At 35.8% G+C, this 22117-nt stretch overlaps 1 protein-coding gene and 1 non-coding gene across 3 annotated transcripts in view; both read left to right on the forward strand.

Annotated features, from left to right (window-relative positions):
* Positions 1-13934, forward strand: part of Slu7 (SLU7 homolog, splicing factor) — a 14955-nt gene extending 1021 nt beyond the window's left edge. The window contains exons 2-16 of one of the 2 annotated variants that reach the window (XM_027938717.2): positions 1736-1911; positions 2541-2694; positions 3336-3416; positions 3679-3843; positions 4803-4871; positions 7551-7598; positions 8005-8136; positions 8433-8530; positions 8687-8754; positions 8989-9128; positions 9742-9903; positions 11637-11741; positions 11996-12067; positions 12180-12296; positions 12944-13934. In XM_027938717.2, the coding sequence (XP_027794518.1) occupies positions 1742-1911; positions 2541-2694; positions 3336-3416; positions 3679-3843; positions 4803-4871; positions 7551-7598; positions 8005-8136; positions 8433-8530; positions 8687-8754; positions 8989-9128; positions 9742-9903; positions 11637-11741; positions 11996-12067; positions 12180-12296; positions 12944-13123 (1761 nt within the window). In that variant the 5' untranslated portion in view covers positions 1736-1741 and the 3' untranslated portion in view covers positions 13124-13934. Of the gene's footprint in view, positions 1-1730; positions 1912-2540; positions 2695-3335; positions 3417-3678; positions 3844-4802; positions 4872-7550; positions 7599-8004; positions 8137-8432; positions 8531-8686; positions 8755-8988; positions 9129-9741; positions 9904-11636; positions 11742-11995; positions 12068-12179; positions 12297-12943 lie in introns of both variants that reach the window. The other variant, XM_027938718.2, reaches the window with a different exon arrangement.
* A 1258-nt stretch (positions 13935-15192) lies between these two features.
* On the forward strand, positions 15193-21973 carry Fam200c (family with sequence similarity 200 member C). The gene is made up of 3 exons (XR_011707546.1): positions 15193-15581; positions 16420-16497; positions 18595-21973. It is a non-coding gene; the product is annotated as a family with sequence similarity 200 member C (transcript).
* The last annotated feature ends 144 nt before the right edge of the window (positions 21974-22117 follow it).

The raw sequence follows: 22117 nt of genomic DNA on the forward strand, positions 1-22117 counted from the left end.
GGTATTTTGGTAACTGGGATGAAAAGCTAACACAGGCTGGAAGGTAGACAGGTACTGAACCATATGTGCTAAAAAGATGTTGATTTTTAGAATAGATGATAAGAACCTTTTAAGCTGTGTTGTTCAGTATGACAGTTACTGGCTACTTATGGCTACATTGAGACTGGAAATATGACTAGTCCAAATACAAGTAAAGTCCACATAAGCTTTTTTTAATGTTGATTGGCATTTGAAATTATAATGATTGGATACATTGAGTTAAATAAAATCATATAAAAGTAATTTTACTCTCTAATTTTTCATTCAGTTAGTGGAAAACAAAATTACGTGTGAGGTTGTTATTAAATTTCTTTTGGATAATGATGCATTGGAGGGTTACATTTGGATAAGAGGACATGATATTATCAAATTTTTGTTCTGAAAAATTAAACTGTCTCCAACATGGGGAATTAATTGGAGGGAATCAGCAGACCAACAAGTCAAAAAAGTAATAATATATAATAAGGTGGTAGCATTGAGAATGGAGAGAAGTAGATGCATTTCAGTGATATTCAGAAAATGAAAGTAATCTTAGTAATGAAATAGATATGTAGATAAGCTGGAACACTTATATAAAGAAATAGTTGGTGCCATCATGTACAACCACAAGAATGGGAAGTTAGACTCTATGGATGTATAATATGTCAGTATACATTTTACTGTCATGTATGTCTAAAAAGAACAAATAAAAATTTTCTTTAAAATTAAGTAAAGAAATGAATTATTGTCTTTCACTGAAATAGTACACAGTGAGAGGAGACTGTATTTCAGAGGGAAGATCAGGAGTTTGAATTAAGGTATATTGAGTTTAGGTGCCTCTGAGAACACTAATTATTTAATAGAGGTCAGGTAAACAATTCAGATACATATATTTTAAGCTCAGATAAATTCTGGAGTAGAGAAGTAAATTGAAACTCCAACAGTGATATATTGTAGCCTTTGAAACTTTGGAAACTGAAGGAGGCTGTGACTGAGACTTGAGGAAACTAACATTAAATAACTGGGCAGTAAAGAATGAGCTTTTAAGGAAACAAAGGAAGCAATGAGAGAAGTACAGGGGAAAAAAAAAAAACATAGAATGTAGTGTAGACGCCAAGGAATAAGAATATATAAAAAAGGAAAGTAACAGAACTGAAAAATTCTTCACTATAAAGTGGGGTTGAAAAGATTAGTTGAGATCATGCCTGGTAAGCTCAAGAAATTGATTTAGTACAATTGAACATCAATAACTAGTGGTAACTCTTTCATTGGAATGGTTGGGGACAGAGGCTAAGTGAGAGTGAGAAGGGAAGCAGAAGGTGAGGAAATAGACATAAAGAGGCATTTTTTTCTTGAAAGAGGGATGGAACCCTGTATACTTTAGGAGTTACTATGGTTACCAAGTTTGGGACACATGCTGGAAAGGGCAATTCAGGAATGTACACAAGAGAAAAGAGTCCCATGAAATTTTAGATATGTGTCTCCCTCCATTTGTAAATTAGAGTTGGGGAAGAAACAGTGCTAAGTGTATGTAGAGACTTTTGAGGCAAAGAAAGAGACCTTTCACAGACACTATGAAAGAATAGACATATGAAATATAATATATAACCAGTGGTATGTGTTGTTAGCGATGTGTTTTTACTGGTTTCAGTCATGAGTTTATGAAGGCCTACTTCCTTCTGTAAAGTATTCTCCTTTCTTCCTTTGGGGAGGCCAGGTCATCATGTCGGCCGCAGCTGTGGACACGGTTAATGCTGCACCCTTATCAGGGTCCAAAGAAATGAATTTGGAGGAACCAAAGAAGATGACTCGAGAGGACTGGAGAAAGAAGAAGGAGCTAGAAGAACAGCGAAAACTGGGTAATGCTCCAGCAGAAGTTGATGAAGAGGGAAAGTGAGTAATTTTTTTCATGATCTATTCATTGAAAATTCAAATTTTTACCTAATCTTTTGTTTTGACAGGAAACCATTTATAGCATTTATAACAGAAATGCTAAGCATCTCTAAATAATAATACTTATGATTATTTTAATCAGTTTACTAGACATTATCTTTTAACTTCTTTCTCTGATAGAACATTTAAGTCACATTTCTACCTTCCTCCCTTTCTTCTCCTCTTCAGCTGTATCACTATCCTTAGTATCTTGATTGGAAATTTTTTCAATGTAACATAAATTACTTTCTTCTTCTTTTTTTCTTTTTTGTTCTCTGTGCTTCACTATAGAGACAGCACCATATTCTCTTCCCCCTTCCACTGCAATATTTCTATTCATAGATTCTGTGTAAGTTACCTTTGTAATTGTAATACTATTTTCAAACTTTATTCTTAAAATTTTTTTTTTTTTAAAGAGAGAGAGAGAGAATTTTTTTTTTTTTTTAATATTTATTTTTTAGTTCTCGGCGGACACAACGTCTTTGTATGTTGTGCTGAGGATCGAACCCGGGCCGCACGCATGCCAGGCGAGCGTGCTACCACTTGAGCCACATCCCCAGCCCTTAAATTTTTTAAAACTTTTATTACAGAGACATCAACCCTCATATTCCTCAGTATATTTCTTCAGTGCCATGGTATATTGATCCATCAAAAAGACCTACTTTAAAGCATCAGAGACCACAACCAGAGAAACAAAAGCAATTCAGCTCATCTGGGGAATGGTACAAGAGGGGAGTAAAAGAGGTATGTAGGCAACCTGTGTGTGTCCTCATAGATATGGAGATTTTATTTTAAGAACTTAATATAAACTGGGAGGCTGAGACAGGAGGATCGCAAGTTCAAAGCCAGCCTCAGCAAAAGTGGGATGCTAAGCAACTCAGTGAGACCCTGTCTTTAAATAAAATACAAACTAAGGCTGGGGATGTGGCTCAGTGGTCAAGTACTCCTGAGTTCAATCCCCAGTACAAAAAAAAGAACTTCATTTAAAAACCTTTAATGTAATACTAAATAAAGTAGAAAGATTATGTAACCCTTTATCTGGTATGAAATTCACAATGTGTACTACTTTAGCTGCTGTATTTTCTTATTGCTGAAATCCTTAGACTTTTTCATTTATAAATGTGTGAAGACTTAACAGATTTTTCTTCTTAACATATGATTTCGGGCTGGGGTCATAGCTCAGTGATGGAGCACTTGCCTAGCATGTGTGAGGCACTGGCTTGATTCTTAGCACCACATATAAAAAAATAAAATAAAGGTCCATCAACAACTAAAAAAGTTTTTAAGAAATTATGTCTCTTGACAAGATGTCATGATAACCAAGTCATTTTTAAACTTATGCATATAAATAAAACACATGCTTTGTTTTCTTTACATTCGTATAGAATTCCATAACTACTAAGTACCGCAAAGGAGCGTGTGAAAATTGTGGGGCCATGACACACAAAAAGAAAGACTGCTTTGAGGTAAGTTCATCTTTAAGAATTTTGGAAAACTGATGTCAGAGTCTTTTTTAGCTTGTTAGAGAACTTATATTCTAAGTTTTCCTATATTTTGGTGCAGGTTAAAATTATTTTGAGCAAAATTAGTCCAGCACCATCAAGATATTCTGTTAGAAAACTATTCAATTAGAATAGACTATTCATATCTACTCTGTAAAGGTTATATGAACTTTTCCTCTGGGCTACAAATATTTACAAAAAAATAAATAAATCTTCTACTTTCCAGAGACCTAGGCGAGTTGGAGCCAAATTTACAGGTACTAATATAGCTCCAGATGAACATGTCCAGCCTCAACTGATGTTTGATTATGATGGGAAAAGAGATCGGTGGAATGGCTATAATCCAGAAGAACACATGAAAATTGTGGAAGAATATGCCAAAGTTGATCTGGTGAGCAACATTCCCTGCTTGTCTACTGTCCTTAAATAATGTACATTTTGTCATGTCTCTGACTTAAAAACTCTATTTTTCAAATCTTAAAGCGCTATAAAAAATGGTGCCTTATTGAATAGTGAAAATAAATGGATGGTAGCTGTATTTGGCAGCAGTTTCTTCTTATTTGATTCTTTTATTGTCCTTCACTCACAACTTATATAGCAAAAGATACTGGAAACATAAGAACAATATGACATCCAGAGTTTTTGGTTTTTTCAGGTTTAAGCATTCTGAACTCTGGGCCCCTAGGCTGTAGCCCCATACGTCTATTATATTATAATTCTATCACATAACATGTGATGGTTGTAGAATAGACAAATTTTATTTTATTTTATTCTTTTATAACTTTTAATTCAAACTTGGTTTTTTTATTGTGATTTTTTACCTACTTACCCCCATTCCTTCAAACGATAGGCAACACTGCCTTTTTTTTAATTAAATGTAATTAATTTTTTTAATTAAAGGTATTTAAGTATCATATGAGATTTCACATAAAAATATGGACTTTTTTTTTTTTTTTTTTGTATTGGAGATTGAACCTGGAGGTGCTTTACCATGGAGCTACATCTCCAGTCCTTTTTATATTTTATGTTGAGACAGGATCTAAATCACTGAGACCACCTTTGATCTTGAGATCCTCCTGCCTCAGTCTCCTGAATCTCTGGTATTACTTGTGTGCTCCACCACAACCGGCTTATCTTTTTATGAACACCTGAAACATGATAATTCGGGAACTGTCTGACAAGAGTCATTCAGTTGTGTGGAGTTGCCTACAATATGCCCGTTTTGGTCAGAACTTTCAGTTTACCACTAGTGCCATCTGCTCAGCTGACTCCTGGTTCAAATAGGAGTTTGTAATTTGTCCCCTTTAGAGAGTCAGGCCTAGTTTAAAATGTTTCTTTCTTTTTTTTAAGGCCAAACGAACTTTGAAAGCCCAGAAACTGCAAGAAGAATTAGCCTCAGGAAAACTAGTGGAACAAGCTGTAAGTAAAAAAATTTTTAAAAAATATTCAAACTCAAAACAATGAAATGGAATTTGACTTAAGAATTGTATATATCTCTTGTTTAAAAAGACATTTGGGAGAGAGAAATACAGTATAGTTTTAAGCATCACTAATCCAAAAATCCAGAATCTAAAATCTAAAACTTTGAACTCCAGTATCATGCCATAAGTGGGAAATGCCACAAATAATAAACATTTAGAGTTGTTGACTAAGTTTCTAAAAGGGACTCTTAGCATGTATGAGTTGCAAAGCAAACACAACTCAGGAAGTAATTACTAGGTAGATAATTATTAAGGCAAAATAACTTATCAGATAGGCATTTAAAATCTACCTCTGTCCCTGGCTAGCAACCTGCTCTTAGAAAAAGTAATTTACTTCTCTGAACCTCAGTAGAATACTAAAATAGAGATAATGATAACACATACACCCCACCTGCCTGCCCCATACTTAACCTACATAAAACAAAAAACACTTTGTAATTGTTGACTATTATGAAGTATTATAATTGTTGTATTGTTCATTATTACCAACTCTGGGGAAAGGAAAAGGGTCTGTTTCGCTTGTTATGGAAACATATTCTCTGTAGTTGTAAGCATATAATTCAGTAAAGGTACTGAAAAGTATGAAGGGGTCTGATAATTTTTTTCCCCATTTGGGTGTCTGCATATTAAGATGAACTGCATATAGTAGTGTAAATGTCTTATTTAAATAACTAGTGGGAACTCCAAAAAAATTATCTTTTAAAAACATTCACATATCTGGTTTTGAAAATATAACATATTAAGTGAGAAAAATTAGAAGATTATAAAGAAGAAAGTAAATAACCCCTGTGTTAATAACTTTTGGGGTTTGGATTTTTGCAGTGCTGGGGCTCAAACTCAGAGCTTTGCCCACGCCAAGCATGCTGTGCTCTACCACTGAGCTATATTTGCTCTCCTCCCAAATATATCTCTGTAATGTATATAATTATGTTTTTTAATGAATTCACCTTTACATATTTACTTATTAAAAGTATATAGTATAATGAAGGCTTTGTTCTCTGTGTCATTAAATCTAGACATATGAAACCATTTATTTTTACATAAATTCATATGATTCAAAAATAAAAACAATTTAAGAAGATATGCAGTGAAAAAATTGCCACCCTGCACCCATCCTATCTCTAAACCCTCCCAGAGAACTTTTTTTTTTTTTTTTTTTTGGTTTCTCAGAGTTTCTTATATAAATATAAATAATTTTTTTCAAATATATAATTTATTTTCCTCTTCTTTTTTCCATGAGAAAACTAACAAATTATTTGTTTTTCTTCACCTTACATAGACTCTCTTAGTAGTTGTTCAATGTTCCATTGAGCATGATAAATTTATATTACCAATCATCTATTGTTAATTTACTTTTTCCTAATTTCTTAATAATTATACTCCACACAAAAATCACATTCTTTTTTTTTTTTAATCACATGCTTATACACAACATCTTTACACAATTTAACACATCATTTCCTTAGGATAAATTCCTAGAATTGTAATTATCAGTGCAGTGAATGCTTGCATTTTAAAATTTTAATGACATATCACTCATCTTCCATTCAGAAAGGCTATGCAGATTTATTCTCCCATCAGTATGTGTGTGTACATGCATATTCATGCACATGTGTGCACATCTGTTTCCACATTCCCTCACTAATGCTATCTTCTTTTTTAATATTTAAAGCCTCATTAGAGAAACATGATGATATACTGACCATGCTATAGGCATTTTGTAGAGTTAGCACACTAAGCAGTTGCTAATCCTTCCTGACAAGAATTTTGGACTGTCCCTAAATCACAGTATTGTTTCACCTGAGTAGATTGCTTTGCCAAAATTTTATAAAAGTTGGTTTTGGCTCTGAGGATTCTTATTACAAGAGTCTGGTCACATTTTCTTTCTGGGCTTGATAGAAAACAAGTGAGGTTTATGAACATTTTATGTCTGAAGACGAACACATATTGAAATTATACTTATTGGTTTTGTGAGATTTTATGAGCATTTAAAAGTACATTCATCTGTGTTTTACAAATTTCCAGGAAGAATCTATTTCAGGATATTATATCAGTTATCTCTTGGATGCTTTTGTTTATTTCTATGTCACTTTTCCCTGTTATGTATATGTGTTGCTTTTGTTTGCATTTTATTTTTAATAAAAATAATACATGTGAGAACAAAAAGAAAAGAAATTGTACTTATTGGGTAATTTAGTCATCTGATCTACCTTTGTGTGATTATAATCCTATATAGATAAAAATTCTATAGAAATCTGGTTTTGTAGACAAGCTAGTAAAAGTAACTATTCACAATGGCATACTTGTATTCAGGATATCTGAGCTCATTACAAGTAAGAAATGTGAAAATCTGTTCAGTTAGGGGTTTTGTGGAGAATTTTTGGTTTTTAGCAGTACTAGGGATTAAACCCAGGGCCCTGTGAATGCTCTGCAAGCACTGTACCATAGAATGACACTCCTAGCTCCAAACTATTGTAATTATGTTTTTGAAGTGTTAAATAAGGCAAGAGGCCCTGGGTTCAATCCCCAGTACCAAAAAAAGACCTACATAGAGGGTTTAAATAATCAACAGATTGTGGAATAAAATAACAATGATTTTCCTTTTTTCACAATGCAGAATTCTCCAAAACACCAGTGGGGAGAAGAGGAACCAAATTCTCAAACGGTAATAAATCATTGGCCTTTCTAAGTATAGATTAACTTTCTTTGTTTTCAATGACTAGTATTAATATCATAGTAACTATTAGTAGTTTGCTTTTTTTTTTTTTTTTTAAATCAGGGATTGAACTCAGAGGCATTTAACCACTGAGCCACATTCCAAGCCCTTTTTATATATTATTTAGAGACAGAGTCTCTCCAAGTTGCTTAAGGCCTTGCTAAATTGCTAAGGCTAGCTTTGAACTCATGACCCTCCTGCCTCAGCCTCCCTAGCCCCTGGAATTACAGGCTTATGTCACTGCACCCAGCTCACTAATAGCTTCTAAATAACAAAAGAATAAAGATTTGACTAAAAGAAAAGTAAAGAACTAAATGCCACTCTTTTTTAACTGAATTTTCTTGTTCCCTCTCAGGAAAAAGATCACAACAGTGAAGATGAGGATGAAGACAAATATGCAGATGATATTGACATGCCAGGACAGAATTTTGACTCTAAGAGACGAATTACTGTCCGGAATCTCAGGATTCGAGAAGATATTGCAAAAGTAAGTCTTGCTAACCTAATATACGTGTTTGAAAAATACTGTTTTCCCAGCCGAAACTGTATCTGTTCATATTGTTCATACTGTTCATATCTGGGTGTTAATTGGGTAATATAGTCAAAGAATTTTGCCAAGATAGGATATCATTCTGTTTTTGTTTTTTTTGTTTTTTTTTTTTTTCTCTTCACCTATACCCTGGAAGTATACACACACATTTAAATGATCTTGATCAACTCTTCCTACCTGCTGAAATCTTGTTTGATCTAAATAATTCATTATTTAAATACTTTTTCTCCTAGTACTTGAGAAATTTAGATCCAAATTCTGCCTACTATGATCCAAAAACTAGAGCAATGAGAGAGAATCCTTATGCCAACGCCGGAAAGAATCCAGATGAGTAAGTATCAAATTAATTTACAGATTTCAAGATAATGGAAAATTAATTAATTTCTGACACAACTATAGATGGTGCTCATTTTAAATTAGAATCAATTTTATGAATTAACATTCCTTAAAACAATCCCTGAAATGGGTTTTTTATTTGTATTTACAGAGTGAGTTATGCAGGAGATAACTTTGTTAGATACACAGGAGATACCATCTCAATGGCTCAGACACAGTGTAAGTGTTTGCTGTATGCCAAGGCATTTTATATGAGCTCCTAAGAAATTGAGGGTGGTGTTTTAAAGCTTGCTTTAAAGAAACATGCAATAAGGGGCTGGGGATATTGCTCACTGGTAGAGTGCTTACCTAGCATGTGCAAGGCCCTGGGTTCATTCCCCAGCACCAGAAAAGAAAATAAATATGCAATAAATGTAGCTGGCAACTCATTTATGGTGCTTTGAATTATTCTAGTGTTTGCTTGGGAAGCCTATGACAAAGGATCTGAAGTGCATCTACAGGCAGATCCTACAAAACTAGAGCTGTTGTATAAGTCCTTCAAAGTCAAAAAGGAAGACTTCAAAGAACAGCAAAAAGAAAGCATCCTAGAAAAGGTAATTTTGACCAAAATGCTAAAGAGCTTAAGCATCCTTAAAGAGATGTTACTAATTAATAAGTATTCATTTTTATATTTGGAATATGATACAAAGAGAGCATTCAAGAAGTTCCTTTCAATCCATGAAAAATAGAGTCCTTTCCTTACATTCACTTGGAACAGACTGTTTCAGTAAACTTTTGCAGCAAAACATGCCATCCCAAAACTTAGTAGCTTAAAATAAACTTGCTCCAGTGCACAAGAGCCTTTGCTTCACATTTGCCAACTTCCCATCACCAAGAGTAACATGGCCAAGCTGAAATTTAAGGAATAGAGAAACAGATTCCATCTCTTGATGGAAGGACCAGCAAAGTCATGAGGCCAGGAGCATGCATACACCAATAAGAGGGACTTATGGCATCTTGTGATCTACCAGAGTTAACAGATGAGTAAGAACCGAAATGCCTTTTATTTGCTTGTGAAAACTTGGAGGCTTTTTTTTTTCACTGTTCTCTATAACAAACCTAGGAAAGGATGCTCATTTAATCTTTCTGGTTGAAAAATAAACCCTTCCAGAGTATTGAATGCAAACTTTGTGTACATGTATTTAATAATGTCCAATTTTCTTTTAGTATGGTGGCCAAGAACACTTGGATGCTCCTCCAGCTGAATTGCTTTTAGCCCAGACCGAAGACTATGTAGAATACTCAAGACATGGTACAGTCATCAAAGGACAAGAGCGAGCTGTTGCCTGCTCCAAATATGAGGAGGATGTAAAGATCCACAACCATACAGTATGTATTAAACTAAACCATTTACCATAGCAGTTTTGCTATGGATTGCATTTTTCTATTATAACTTTATTTACTATCATCACAATGCTCTTTGTTCTTTAACACTTACAGTGAGTTTTATGAAGTTTTTCCAAAAAATAGGAATAATATGAAAGAATACTACAATATTCACCTATATACCCATCTAGATTCAAAATTTTTTAACATGTTGTCAAATACTTTTGACTAGGTGTATGTATATACTGATCTCTCACACACACACACTGTATATTTGTAAATTTTTGAAACATTTGGAAATTGCAGCTATGACATTTCACACATTATTTTATTAGTTTATTTTCATATTGCATGTTCAAAGAAAATGACAAATACTAAAGATAATATTGACATTTATTTACTACATATGGAGGTTAGTGATCCAATAAAGGCTATTAGTTGTATTCTGTTTTGCCACTTTTATTATGAAAAATTTGAGACATACATAAAATCTGAAAGAATCTTATAAGCATTCCTACAGGCTACAAAAGCTCATCTTCTTTTTTTAAAACACATTTTACAATATGCTAAAGATATAAGTAGACTTCGTTAGAGTCTCTCCTGTTTATTGATTTTATTGATTATTTCCCTTATCATATTTAGTTCTTAAATCACTTCTTAAAAGATATACACAGAAGTGCCTTTTTTTTTTTTTAAAAGGGGGGGGAGGGAATTTTTACATTTATTTTTTAGTTTTTGGCGGACACAACATCTTTGTTTGTATGTGGTGTTGAGGATCGAACCCGGGCCACATGCATGCCAGGCGAGCGTGCTACCACTTGAGCCACATCCCCAGCCCCACAGAAGTGCTTTGAATAGCTATTTTAGTCAGAATCTAGTTGAACTTTGTTTTATTATTTGACTGTTATGTCTTATTCTAGAGTCTTTCTCTCTGTTTTCTTGACAATGATCAGATCAAGTCAACTTACCAGATCTAGCCATTTATCATGTAAACTGACTCATATTCTATATTTTGACTGTTTATTAGTAGTATTATATAACTTATTCCTCGATTCTCTGTATATCCTGTAAATAAGAATTCAGATCCAAAAGCTTTTTTTATATATAAGTTAAATGTTTTGACAAGAATATGTAATAGATTATGCAGTATATTTCATACTGCATTGCATAAAACATACATTGTCATTTGCTATACTTTTTTTTTGGTACTGAGGATTGAATCTAGGGCATGCTAAACACATGCTTTACCACTAACCTACACCCTTCAGACCTGTTTGTTGTACTCTTGAAATAACCAGACTATAATTTTGTCTCTAAGTCAGGGATCAAAAACCTAAATACCTGTAGCAGCTCAGGCCACTGAAGTGAGCTAGGCAAATTGTACAAACTGGACAACAAACTCTAGTAAGCACATTCTCTGTTGGCAATAGTAGCTTATTGCCAAGTGGGAATATAGGACCAGAATTTCCCAGGCCTTAATTTTTAGAGAAATTGTATATCTTAAATTTTTTCATAGACTTTTGAAAATTGAATTAAAGACCATTGTAACTGTAATGCTAGCTTCTCAGCACTTGAGATTGGCCTGCCCTCTGTTAGCCAGAAATCCCCCAAAATTTTTCCCAAATTACCTTTAAAAGGGCTGTCTTATCTTATCAACAGTATATGAAAATCCCTAAAGTAATATCTCCCTCTCTCCTCCCTCCCCCTTCCCCCTTTCTCTCTCTCTCTCTGCACAGCATATCTGGGGATCTTACTGGAAGGATGGCCGATGGGGATACAAATGCTGTCACTCTTTTTTCAAGTATTCCTATTGTACTGGAGAAGCTGGAAAGGATATTGTTGTAAGTAATTTTCTTCTTGTTTTTAAATATTTAAGACAGCCAAAGCTCTTAATTCAAACCCCACATAAAACATGTCTTCTCATGTTTCAGATTTGTGTGTGTGTGTGTGTGTATTGCTGGAGATTGAACCCAGGGCCTTGTTTATACAAGGCAAGCACTCTACCTACCAACGGAGCTATATCCCCAGCCTTTAACTTGTTCTTAAGTGATTGCTAATTATAACATTCAATCACATTACATTTGTTTTCCCACAGAATTCAGAAGAATGTATTATAAATGATGTAAGTGGAGAAGAATCTGTGAAAAAACCTCAAACCCTCATGGAAGTAAGTCTGTAATCATTTGTTCTACATTTTTAAGTCCTGAAAGGAGGACTTTAAACTTGTACTACAGCTTTGTTTTCACCCTAATAGCACTAATTTTAATCTTCCCTTTCAGATGCATCAGGAAAAACTAAAAGAAGAGAAAAAGAAGAAGAAAAAGAAAAAGAAGAAGCACCGAAAGAGCAGCTCAGATAGTGAGGATGAAGAAAAGAAACATGAAAAATTGAAAAAGGTACTCCATTAAGTCCAAGTACAAAGTGACAAATAAGAGTATTCTTTATCTGAGGGACTTAGGAAATGATCTAGTCCTGTTTGCAAGTTCATTTTAAAAATGAGGAAATGAGCCAAAGTCTGAGTTACATGCCCAGGTCATATTAATGGCGATTCTGTGGCTCTAGGTATTGCCACTTTCTTGGAATATTTGGTAAATATTACTTATTCACCAAAGAAATGTTCTTGGCAAAGTTGTTATTTTAGAGTTATTGGCATATTGCCCAGAATGAATTGCCTTCTGGTTCCATCATGTGTAAGTTTCAGCAAGTCCTGGAGAAAAATTGGACTTACACTCTCTGCCAGAAGCATCAGCTGTGGGCTTGTAGAAAAAAATGAGCCCTGTTCAATTTTTATTATAAATATAATTTCTTCAACATTGATTTAAAATGTCATAGAATGTTTTGTGCTCTATGAAAATGTCATATGAGTCAAATACTGATTAGTTGTAGCTGCACAGTGGAAGAATTGACTCCTAAGCCCTTTTTAGGTAATCTATGTTTTTTATATAACTCTTCAGATTCAGTGGGGTCTTGGGTACTTTGCCACTTTTGAACAAAAGAGATCTGACATAGCACTGTGATAGTAATTTTTTCCCTCTCACCACAGGCACTGAATGCAGAGGAGGCCCGCCTTCTTCATGTTAAGGAGATCATGCAGGTTGATGAGAGGAAACGGCCTTACAATAGCATATATGAAACTCGGGAACCCACCGAAGAGGAAATGGAGGCCTACAGAATGAAACGGCAGAGGCCAGATGACCCCATGGCCTCTTTCCTTGGACAGTAACTAGTCGTAGAAATTCATCCAGGATAGATTCAGCTGACATGGTCTTTTCAACTTCTTGCTCATGATTATAGACTGGAAAAATCCTTGTCTGCTCTTCTTTGCTGACTAACTTTAATAAAGCTTTCAGAAGTCTCAAAGTAAATTCATTCTTTTCCACACTGAAGAAGTGAAGATCGCAAACAGAAAGTACATTAAGTGTGGAGTAAGATTGGAAATAGTCTAATTTTTATATTAGTGATATGGAAAAACCTTTACTCTCTACTTACCAAGAATGTTTTGTACTTAACAGTTAAGTCTCAAACTATTTCCTCAATTTTTTTGGCCTTCTGTCTAGTATTAGCACACACATTGAAAGTAGATTAGTTACTCTTTCTCAAAACTAGGGCTTCATTTTTTTTTTAATGACTAGCAATTACAGTTGTAATTTAACTGTTATTAGTTATTTTGTAATCACTTGTTTTTAACCTTATCAGGTTTTCCTGGTCTGAAATGAAAAAAGTTATTTTTACCTTGGTCTTTGGGTCACTATTTTCTCATTCTTGAGTCAATATAATAGTACTTTTACTACTATTGGAAAAATACTAGAAAAACATAGAAATTCTTTCATTTATCATAGTAAATATGGTTTGTAATATTTTGTTATTTATTATGCCTTTATGTAATGATCATGATATTAAGTTAGATTGTAAGAGAGTGCAGAATATCTGAGAGATACCTAATCTTCATACCTAGCTAGCAGGTGTCACTTTGTAAAATTTGCAGGGATCAAAACCTGAAGTTGGAGGTTTCTTCAGAGAATTGTAATGATAGCTTGTATGGATCTTAGTAACTGAGATCACTATGATCCCCAGGACACTTTATGAAAATAATGCTGATAGAGCAGAATCAGTGAAAACAGACTAAAATCTCCGATATGAATGCATCTACTTAACACCTTTCTAAACTACCAAAAAAGTGTGTAGTATACTGTGTTAAGTTGAAATCTCTTCTTAGTTCTAGAAGAACAGCTGAGTCAAATTAGCAAATACTGGGAATATACATGGTGTCTAGATTCCAACTAATTGAAATTAAAATAGCAAGGCAGATCTTATTCTTAAGATAGTCAAAATTTTGTTTTGCTATTCTTACGTTATTAGGGTGGTTCAACATCAAGTCTGACACTGGTGTCTGTCTTGTATTTTTTGTTAATAAAGGTATTAATTAAGAACACTAAACTTAGTGGTTTGTAGTGTTATCTCAAATACTTGGTCGAGAAATGGGTTATACTATTGGCAGGAAGTCTGAGCTAGTTTTATGAGTTCGTATTAAGAAATTCCAGCATTCTAACATCCCACATTCTTTAACAGCCTCCCCTAACTCTTCCCCTCAAATGAACCAGCCTTGTGGAATGCTTCAAAGACTGACTAAACAAAAATAAACATTTCACTAAGTTTAAAAGAATTTTGGAAGCAAATTGCCTAAAAATATGAAAGAGGGATATATTGGGGTTTATCTTTTTCAATAATGTTTTCTCGTTTGTACACCGGGGTTTTTCTTTAAAATTTTAATATGGGTTTATTACTTTTAAATCATGTTGTTAAAAGGAATTTTAAATAAAATTTATCTGTAAAATGGATTGAGGACTTATGAGACATTCATCCACATTCACTGATGGAAAGGTGACCAACATGGGCAGCAAGCACCACTTGTGGAAGCTCCTCCTCCACTGCATCTTAATGGAACTTCAGGTCTGCCCAGTTTGCGTGATGCGGGGATGCAAGGAACTGTTCTTTTTCCTCGCTGACACCAAAAAGTGATAAATATTGGAGCATTATCACTTCAAATTCAAAACATTGCAGCTCTCTGTAAAAATGTGGAACTATGTGGACAAAGCCAAGTGCCCTCCATTCCTAAGATTCTACAATTCATCCCCAGAACAACACAATTAAAATTCTCCAGCTCCACTCACAGTAACAAAATTGCGGCGGGCCAGCGCGCATGCCCCCTCCGCAGAGACTCTGGTCCTCGGCCGCGCTACTGCGCCTGCGTGCGGGAGGCGCCGCGCCCAGTCTGCGGGCGGGAAGGGCGCGGGACCCGGATGGAACGGAGCCCGGCCAGGCAGAAACCGCGTCTCTGCGGCAGCGTCCGGCTGCGGCGCTCCCCAAGTTCCCGTTCGAGGGTCTGACCTTTGGAGCCGCCGCCTGGACCGGCTCTGACGTCCTGGCCCCAGGCTGAACAGTGAGCGGCTCTGGAGCCTAAAACGGCGCCAAAACGAAGCCCGAGCATCCTCCCGGGCCTGCGCCTCGGGCTCGGAGACCGGCGGGCGGAGACCGAGCCGAGGCCGCCTTCCTCGCTGGCGACCGTAGCCCTCGGCCTGCGCCAAACTCCGCTCCTAATAACACCATCAGGCCCTGTCAGTTAGGAGCAGCGTGTTCTTTGCATGCATTCTCATAATTAAACCTCCCAACAGCCCTATAAGGTAGGTACTGTTCAACCCACTTGAGGAGTGGAAAGGTCCCAGCCTGTAAGTGACAAAGCCAAGATCCCAGGCGTCTGCCTCTGGAAACTGCGCAATCACCACATCCTGCCCCTGCTGTGGCTGTTGCTTTTAACTGTAAAATATGGTTACACCCTCTGCCTCCCCAACTCTGCTCCTACCATGGACTTGCACAGGCAGTGGCTGGATACCAGCTGAATTGTGTGTGGTTCAGGCTTACAACTCTACTTCAAGGTTTTCACGCCTGCAATACTTATATATATATATATATAACATCTTAGCATTTCCTAAATAGTTCTGTTACATGAATGTTCCCTTTTAGCCGATTATTTTTTGTGTTAAGTATGGTACTTTTATGGTGCCTAAATTTGCAAAAAAAATTTTACTTTGTTATATCAGATTCATTCAGCATCTTAAGATAGCGCCCAAAAGATTTTCAGACCTATATTGAAAATGATATCTTCCTTAAAATAATGTGGGTTTTTCTTTTTTATCTATTTTACTTTTTTAAAAAATTTTTTGTTACTTTTTATTACAGAAAACTTCCAACGTACATAAAAGTGGGAGTGGGAGTGGTATGATGTGTACACATCATCTGCTCAAGGCCAGTCTTACTTCTTTTTATCTCCACCCCCTTTATGTCTATATTTATGTGCTCAAGCACAGTATTTCAGAGGCAATCCCACATATCATTTCACTTGTTAATAATTCTGTATCTCTAACAAATGAAAAAATTTTTAACACAACCACAGTAACATCACATCTGTTTAAATTAATAATTCCTCATGATGATGGTTTTCTTAATGTTTACATTTTTTAGGGTATTGTTATTCCTAAATACCACAAAGGAGCAAGTGAAAATTGGGAGGTTCTAAAAGGCAAGAAAGCCACTTGGGCGGTAAGTTCATCTTTGAGGATCTTAAAAATTCTTGCTACCTATTTTCCCATTTGAGGAGAACAGAAAAGACTATAAGTGAATTTTTCTAAAAACTCTTTTGTTCAAAACAGGTATATCAAAATCAAAATGCTTGAGTAGCATGGTCAGGGTAGATAAGATGGACTCTTAACAGGTTCAGTAATGATTTCTAAGACTAAAATAAAACTTTTTCCTTATTCCCTCCACCTCTCCAAATATACATAGTAAATATACATTACAGATATACAGGAACTTGGGCATTTTCATGCTGATATCATCATTACTTGCAAGTATTTCTAAACACAAGTGGTCATATATATCATTACTTGATAAAATAAGGCCTTATGAACTTCAAAAGTTTTTTGAAGTTCAGGGTCAGTAGATTTCCCCCAATTCATAACAATTCATAACAACCATATAACAGGTCAACCTGTTAGTAACAGAAGTACATTTTACAGCCAATTAATCGTGGCATATCCACTAGAGAGCTACTATTTTAAGTAGTTGTTCTTATTGTGATGTTTGCTGTGGCCACAGTGAGCATTTCTATTAAATGTGTCCCCATTAAGTTATTTCAGCCACATTCTGGGACATAGAACTTTGAAAACTTCAGGGATCATTTATTTATTGTGGAGATAGAATTGTTTTCCAAGGTCTTTTGGAGCCTACCTACAGAGACCTTTGTTCATTTGCTAAAGAGTAGGAAATGGAAAAAGGCATGACTTCCTTTTTTAGGTTTCTCTACTTTCATAGGTGGTGGTTCTCAACTCAGACAACTTAAATGCCTATTAAAGCAGTTAGACTATTCACTTGGCAACCTAGAATATATGTGAGCCAGGGATTGTCTTGAAGGAAATGTTTTCTTCCTTCTAAACCTGCGTACTTGCTCCAGTGTGCATCAGGATCACCCAGACAACTTTATTTAATTTTCTTTTGTTCTCCTTGTGCAGGGGATCAGTTATTATTCTAATAATAATTAGGGACATGTATACTTTCAGAAGGATTCCCTGTGATTGATGGGCGGCTCTCATTACAATCACTGTTCTTTGTTATCTGCAGTGCTTATTTAGAATATAAATTCTAGACCCCTAATCTAGAGCTAGAGAATCAGTATCTCTAGGGTTAGGGTCTAGGAATATTCATTTTAGCCATGAACCAGATGATTTCTCCATTTACTACAATAGAGAACCACTGGCCTTCTACACCCTGTGTTTGGTTTAAGACAAATCTTAGGAATGCTGCTTATTTACATCCTGTTATTTTGACTGCTTCTACTGAAGGGGTAGCTATATGGAAAAGCACCATGAAATTCCTTGCAGTTAAAAGTGTCCTCACATGAGAGGGATTTTCCTAAAGTCTCATTAACTAGAATAGTTGTGTTTCTCCTGAGCATGTTTCTTTGCTTTTATATATGGATAATATGAATCAACGATGAATATTTTGTTACACTTCACTTAACATCAGGGAAGCCTATCTTCGTAGCCCACCTTTGTGTTGAGGTAGACTTCATCAGGCTTAAAAACCTATTTGAAATTCCTGCTTAAGTTGATGTCAAAGCTGCCCAAGGATCAAATAGTTTTACAAACTTGTTTAATCTGTAACTATTAAGAAACATTAGCCACCATGTCAAAATCTGCCCTTGCTTTGAACACTTGGTGAATTACTCCTTTTCTCTGTTCAGTGGTTCTTAACTGAAGGTGTGCAAACATCTTTGGGTCAGGATAGAAGGAGCAAGCATCCTCATGAGGTGCCTTTTCTAGGTGATAAAAAATTAACCCCACCTTTTTGTCATAAACCTCACTGAAAACAAATTAAGCCATAACCACAATTTGTCAGTAAAGAATTCCTCATAACTTGCCTAAGCCCAGATCTCCCTTGAGACTTGCTGTCAGGTCATTTATTCCAGGGCAGTTAACTCTGAGTTGCTGCCTTAAGTGGATTGTCCTGTTTTCAGGGCTTTCCTTCAGCTGACACATTATAGGATATTTCTTGACACGTACAGGATAGCATGTGATGCAGCTTTGTTTTCAGTTAACCACTGATGTTTTTTAATGTATGGGTTATATTTTACTCCTAAAGCAATTTTCTGTGTCATCTCTGGAATACTACCTGAGAATTCTTGTGTACCATGTCAAAGAAACGCAAGTGGGATGATGACTATGTCCGTTACTGGTTCACCTGTGCAACAGAGGCTGATGGAACTCAACGCCCACAGTGTGTGTTGTGTAACTCAGTGTTTTCAAATACTGACCTTAGGCCATCAAAACTGTCAGACCATTTTAACAGACAGCATGGTGGTATAGCTGGACATGATCTCAGTGGCCTGAAGCCTGTGCCAACACCATCTGATAAGAGAGAAACCTTGAAGGCACTCGGAGTTGCATCTCATGAGGATGCCTTATTACAAGCATCGTATCAGTTTGCATATTTATGTGCCAAAGAGAAGAATCCTCATACAATAGCTGAAAAATTGGTCAAACCTTGTGCACTGGAAATAGCCCAAATAGTTTTGGGACCAGATGCACAAAAGAAGCTTCAGCAAGTACCTTTATCTGATGATGTGATCCATTCTAGAATTGATGAAATGAGCCAGGATATCTTACAGCAAGTTCTAGAAGATATCAAAGCCAGTCCTCTTAAGGTGGGTATTCAGCTTGCTGAGACAACTGACATGGGTGACTGCAGTCAGCTAATGGCATTTGTACGATATATAAAAGAAAAAGAGATCATAGAAGAATTCCTGTTCTGTGAACCACTGCAGTTAACCATGAAAGGAAAAGATGTGTTCCGCCTCTTCAGGGGCTTCTTTCTGAAGCACAAAATAGCACTTGATGTATGTGGCTCTGTTTGTACTGATGGTGCCTCCTCTGTGCTAGGAGAAGGTTCAGAATTTGTTGCCTATGTGAAAAAAGAGGTACCTCATATTGTGGTCACACACTGTCTGTTAAACCCTCATGCACTTGTCACAAAGACGTTGCCTACAAAACTGAGGGATGCCCTGTTTACTGTGGTGAGGGTAGTAAATTTCATCAAAGGTCGGGCTCCAAACCATCGCCTGTTTCAAGCTTTCTTCGAAGAAATTGGCATAGAATATAGCGTCCTCCTTTTCCATACTGAAATGAGGTGGCTTTCCCGAGGCCAAATGCTTACTCATATCTTTGAAATGTATGAAGAAATAAATCAGTTTCTTCACTACCAAAGCAGTAATTTAATTGATGGGTTTGAAGATAAAGAGTTTAAAGTTCACCTGGCATACCTTGCAGACTTATTCAAACACCTAAATGAACTTAGTGCCTCTCTGCAAAGGACTGGGATGAACACAGTATCAGCTAGAGAAAAGTTATCTGCTTTGGTTAGAAAGTTTCCATTTTGGCAAAAAAGAATTGAGAAAAGAAACTTTACAAACTTTCCTTTCCTTGAAGAAATCACTGTTTCAGATAATGAAGGAGTATGCATTGCCCCGGACGTCTCGTGGCATCTCCAGGAGCTGAGCAGCTTCTTCCATGGATATTTTTCTGTTGGAGCTCTTGATGAGGCAAGTAAATGGATACTGGATCCATTTCTTTTTAATCTCGATTTTGTCGATGATGGTTATTTAATGAAAAATGATCTTGCCGAACTACGAGCTAGTGGCCAAATCCTCATGGAATTTGAGACGATGAAGCTTGAGGATTTCTGGTGTGCTCAATTCACGGTGTTTCCAAACCTGGCAAAGGCAGCTCTAGAAATCCTCATGCCATTTGCAACTACATACCTTTGTGAGATGGGCTTTTCATCACTTTTACATTTCAAAACAAAGTCTAGAAGTGGCTTTAGTGTGAGTGATGACATCCGTGTGGCTATTTCAAAAAAAGTTCCTCGTTTCTCAGACATCATCGAACAAAAGCTGCAGTTGCAGCAAAAGGCACTGTAAGCTTAACACTTTTTTAACGTGTAATTTTTAATATATTCTTAATAACTATTGTAAAATTAAGCTGTAATTGTTTTCCTTCCTTTTATATTTATGGTACACTGAATTCTGTGCTTTAAAAATTAGCTACTTCAGCTTTCAATAAGGCATGTGAAAATATGTTGTGGTTTTTGTTTTTTTGTTTCTATGTGTATATAAGTGTGTTTTGAGAGGAACACAAACAGCAGAAAAGATTACCAGTAAATGGTTGATACGTAAGGATTTTTCAATACTGAGTATCTATGTAACCTGTTGATACAATACATAAAAAGGACCCAAGCTCTAGAAAATCCAGCTAACTGATGGGCTAGGAATTGAGCCATGAGGAAAGAGAAGATCTCCTAGAAATTGACAACGCAGTGACAGCTAACTCCTGCCCTTTTAAATGCACTCTTTGGAGCTAGTCTCAATGCCCATTTCCCCAGCTCCAATGCTCTCATTACCAGGATATTAATAAATACCATAACATATTACTCACTTCATCTTTTAAATTACTGCAGCATTCCAGGTCATCAAAACTGCTGAAAAGGAAATTCCTGAGCCTTACCCTAGAGATTATCTTTTATTAGTCCTGCATAAGATCAAGGAGCCACATTCCTCTTTTTTGTTTGTTTGTTTGGTTGGTTTGTTTTTTGCAGTATTGAAGATCAGATGCAGGGCCAGTGCTCTACTGTGGAGCTATACTCTCAGCCCTACATCATCCTTATTATTTCTGAGACAGGATCTCATTGAGTTGCCCAGGCTGGCCTTGAACTTGTGATACTCCTACCTCAGCCTCCAGAATACCTGGGGTCACAGGCGTGCACCACCACACCCAGCTGAGGATCCTCATTCTTCACTGGTTCTCCAGATGGTTCCCATGGATTTTTGGTCATCTGACTGCAGCTTATTTCCCTAGATCTATTTTTCCTTTCCCCTAATTCCTCAGTTACATTACATCTTTAACCTATATATTTTTTTCTAAGATTGCTTAAAATTTTTGAATAGGCCAGAGTATGGATTATAAATAAATTGACATAAAATCACTAACATAATTAAGGGTCACATCAAAAAATTTCCCCATGGGAATCTAAGTTAGTATAATTTTTCTGAACAACGATTTGGCAAAATATATAATTTTAAATTTAAACATTTACATTTTCATTCTAAAACTATAAAAGCACTACGTGTCAAAGACCAGCGGAAAACTAATAGTAGAGAGCACTCTATGAAAAGCCACAGTCCCTTCCTGCCAATTACCTTATTTTTTTCTGCTTTAACTTCTTTGGTTCCACTTATCTCTAATATGTTTATACTAAGCACATATGGAAGTTTTTATTTATCAGCTTTAGAAGTTATATATTGACTCGAGATAACAGGTAAGGGTTGATTTTGTAAAACATCCATCTCCCTCTGGCTATTCATCCCAATTTTTTTATTATTGTACTACTTTTAGTTCCTTTAATAGTTGTGTACGGCAATTTGATTACAAATTTTTCCCTCTAGAATTTTATTGCATGGAAAGAATCAGAGATGTCCAAAAAGTTTTTTTTTTTTTTTTTTTTTTTTTTTTTACAACAAAACAGAACCTTTAATTGTGCTTCAAAATTTTAAACAATGACTTCACAGGAAATCCACTGAGAAATGCTTTTTGAGGACAAGCATTGTTTCCCC

The sequence above is a fragment of the Marmota flaviventris genome, chromosome 5 (genome assembly GCF_047511675.1).
Source record: "Marmota flaviventris isolate mMarFla1 chromosome 5, mMarFla1.hap1, whole genome shotgun sequence".
Lineage (NCBI taxonomy): Eukaryota > Metazoa > Chordata > Mammalia > Rodentia > Sciuridae > Marmota > Marmota flaviventris.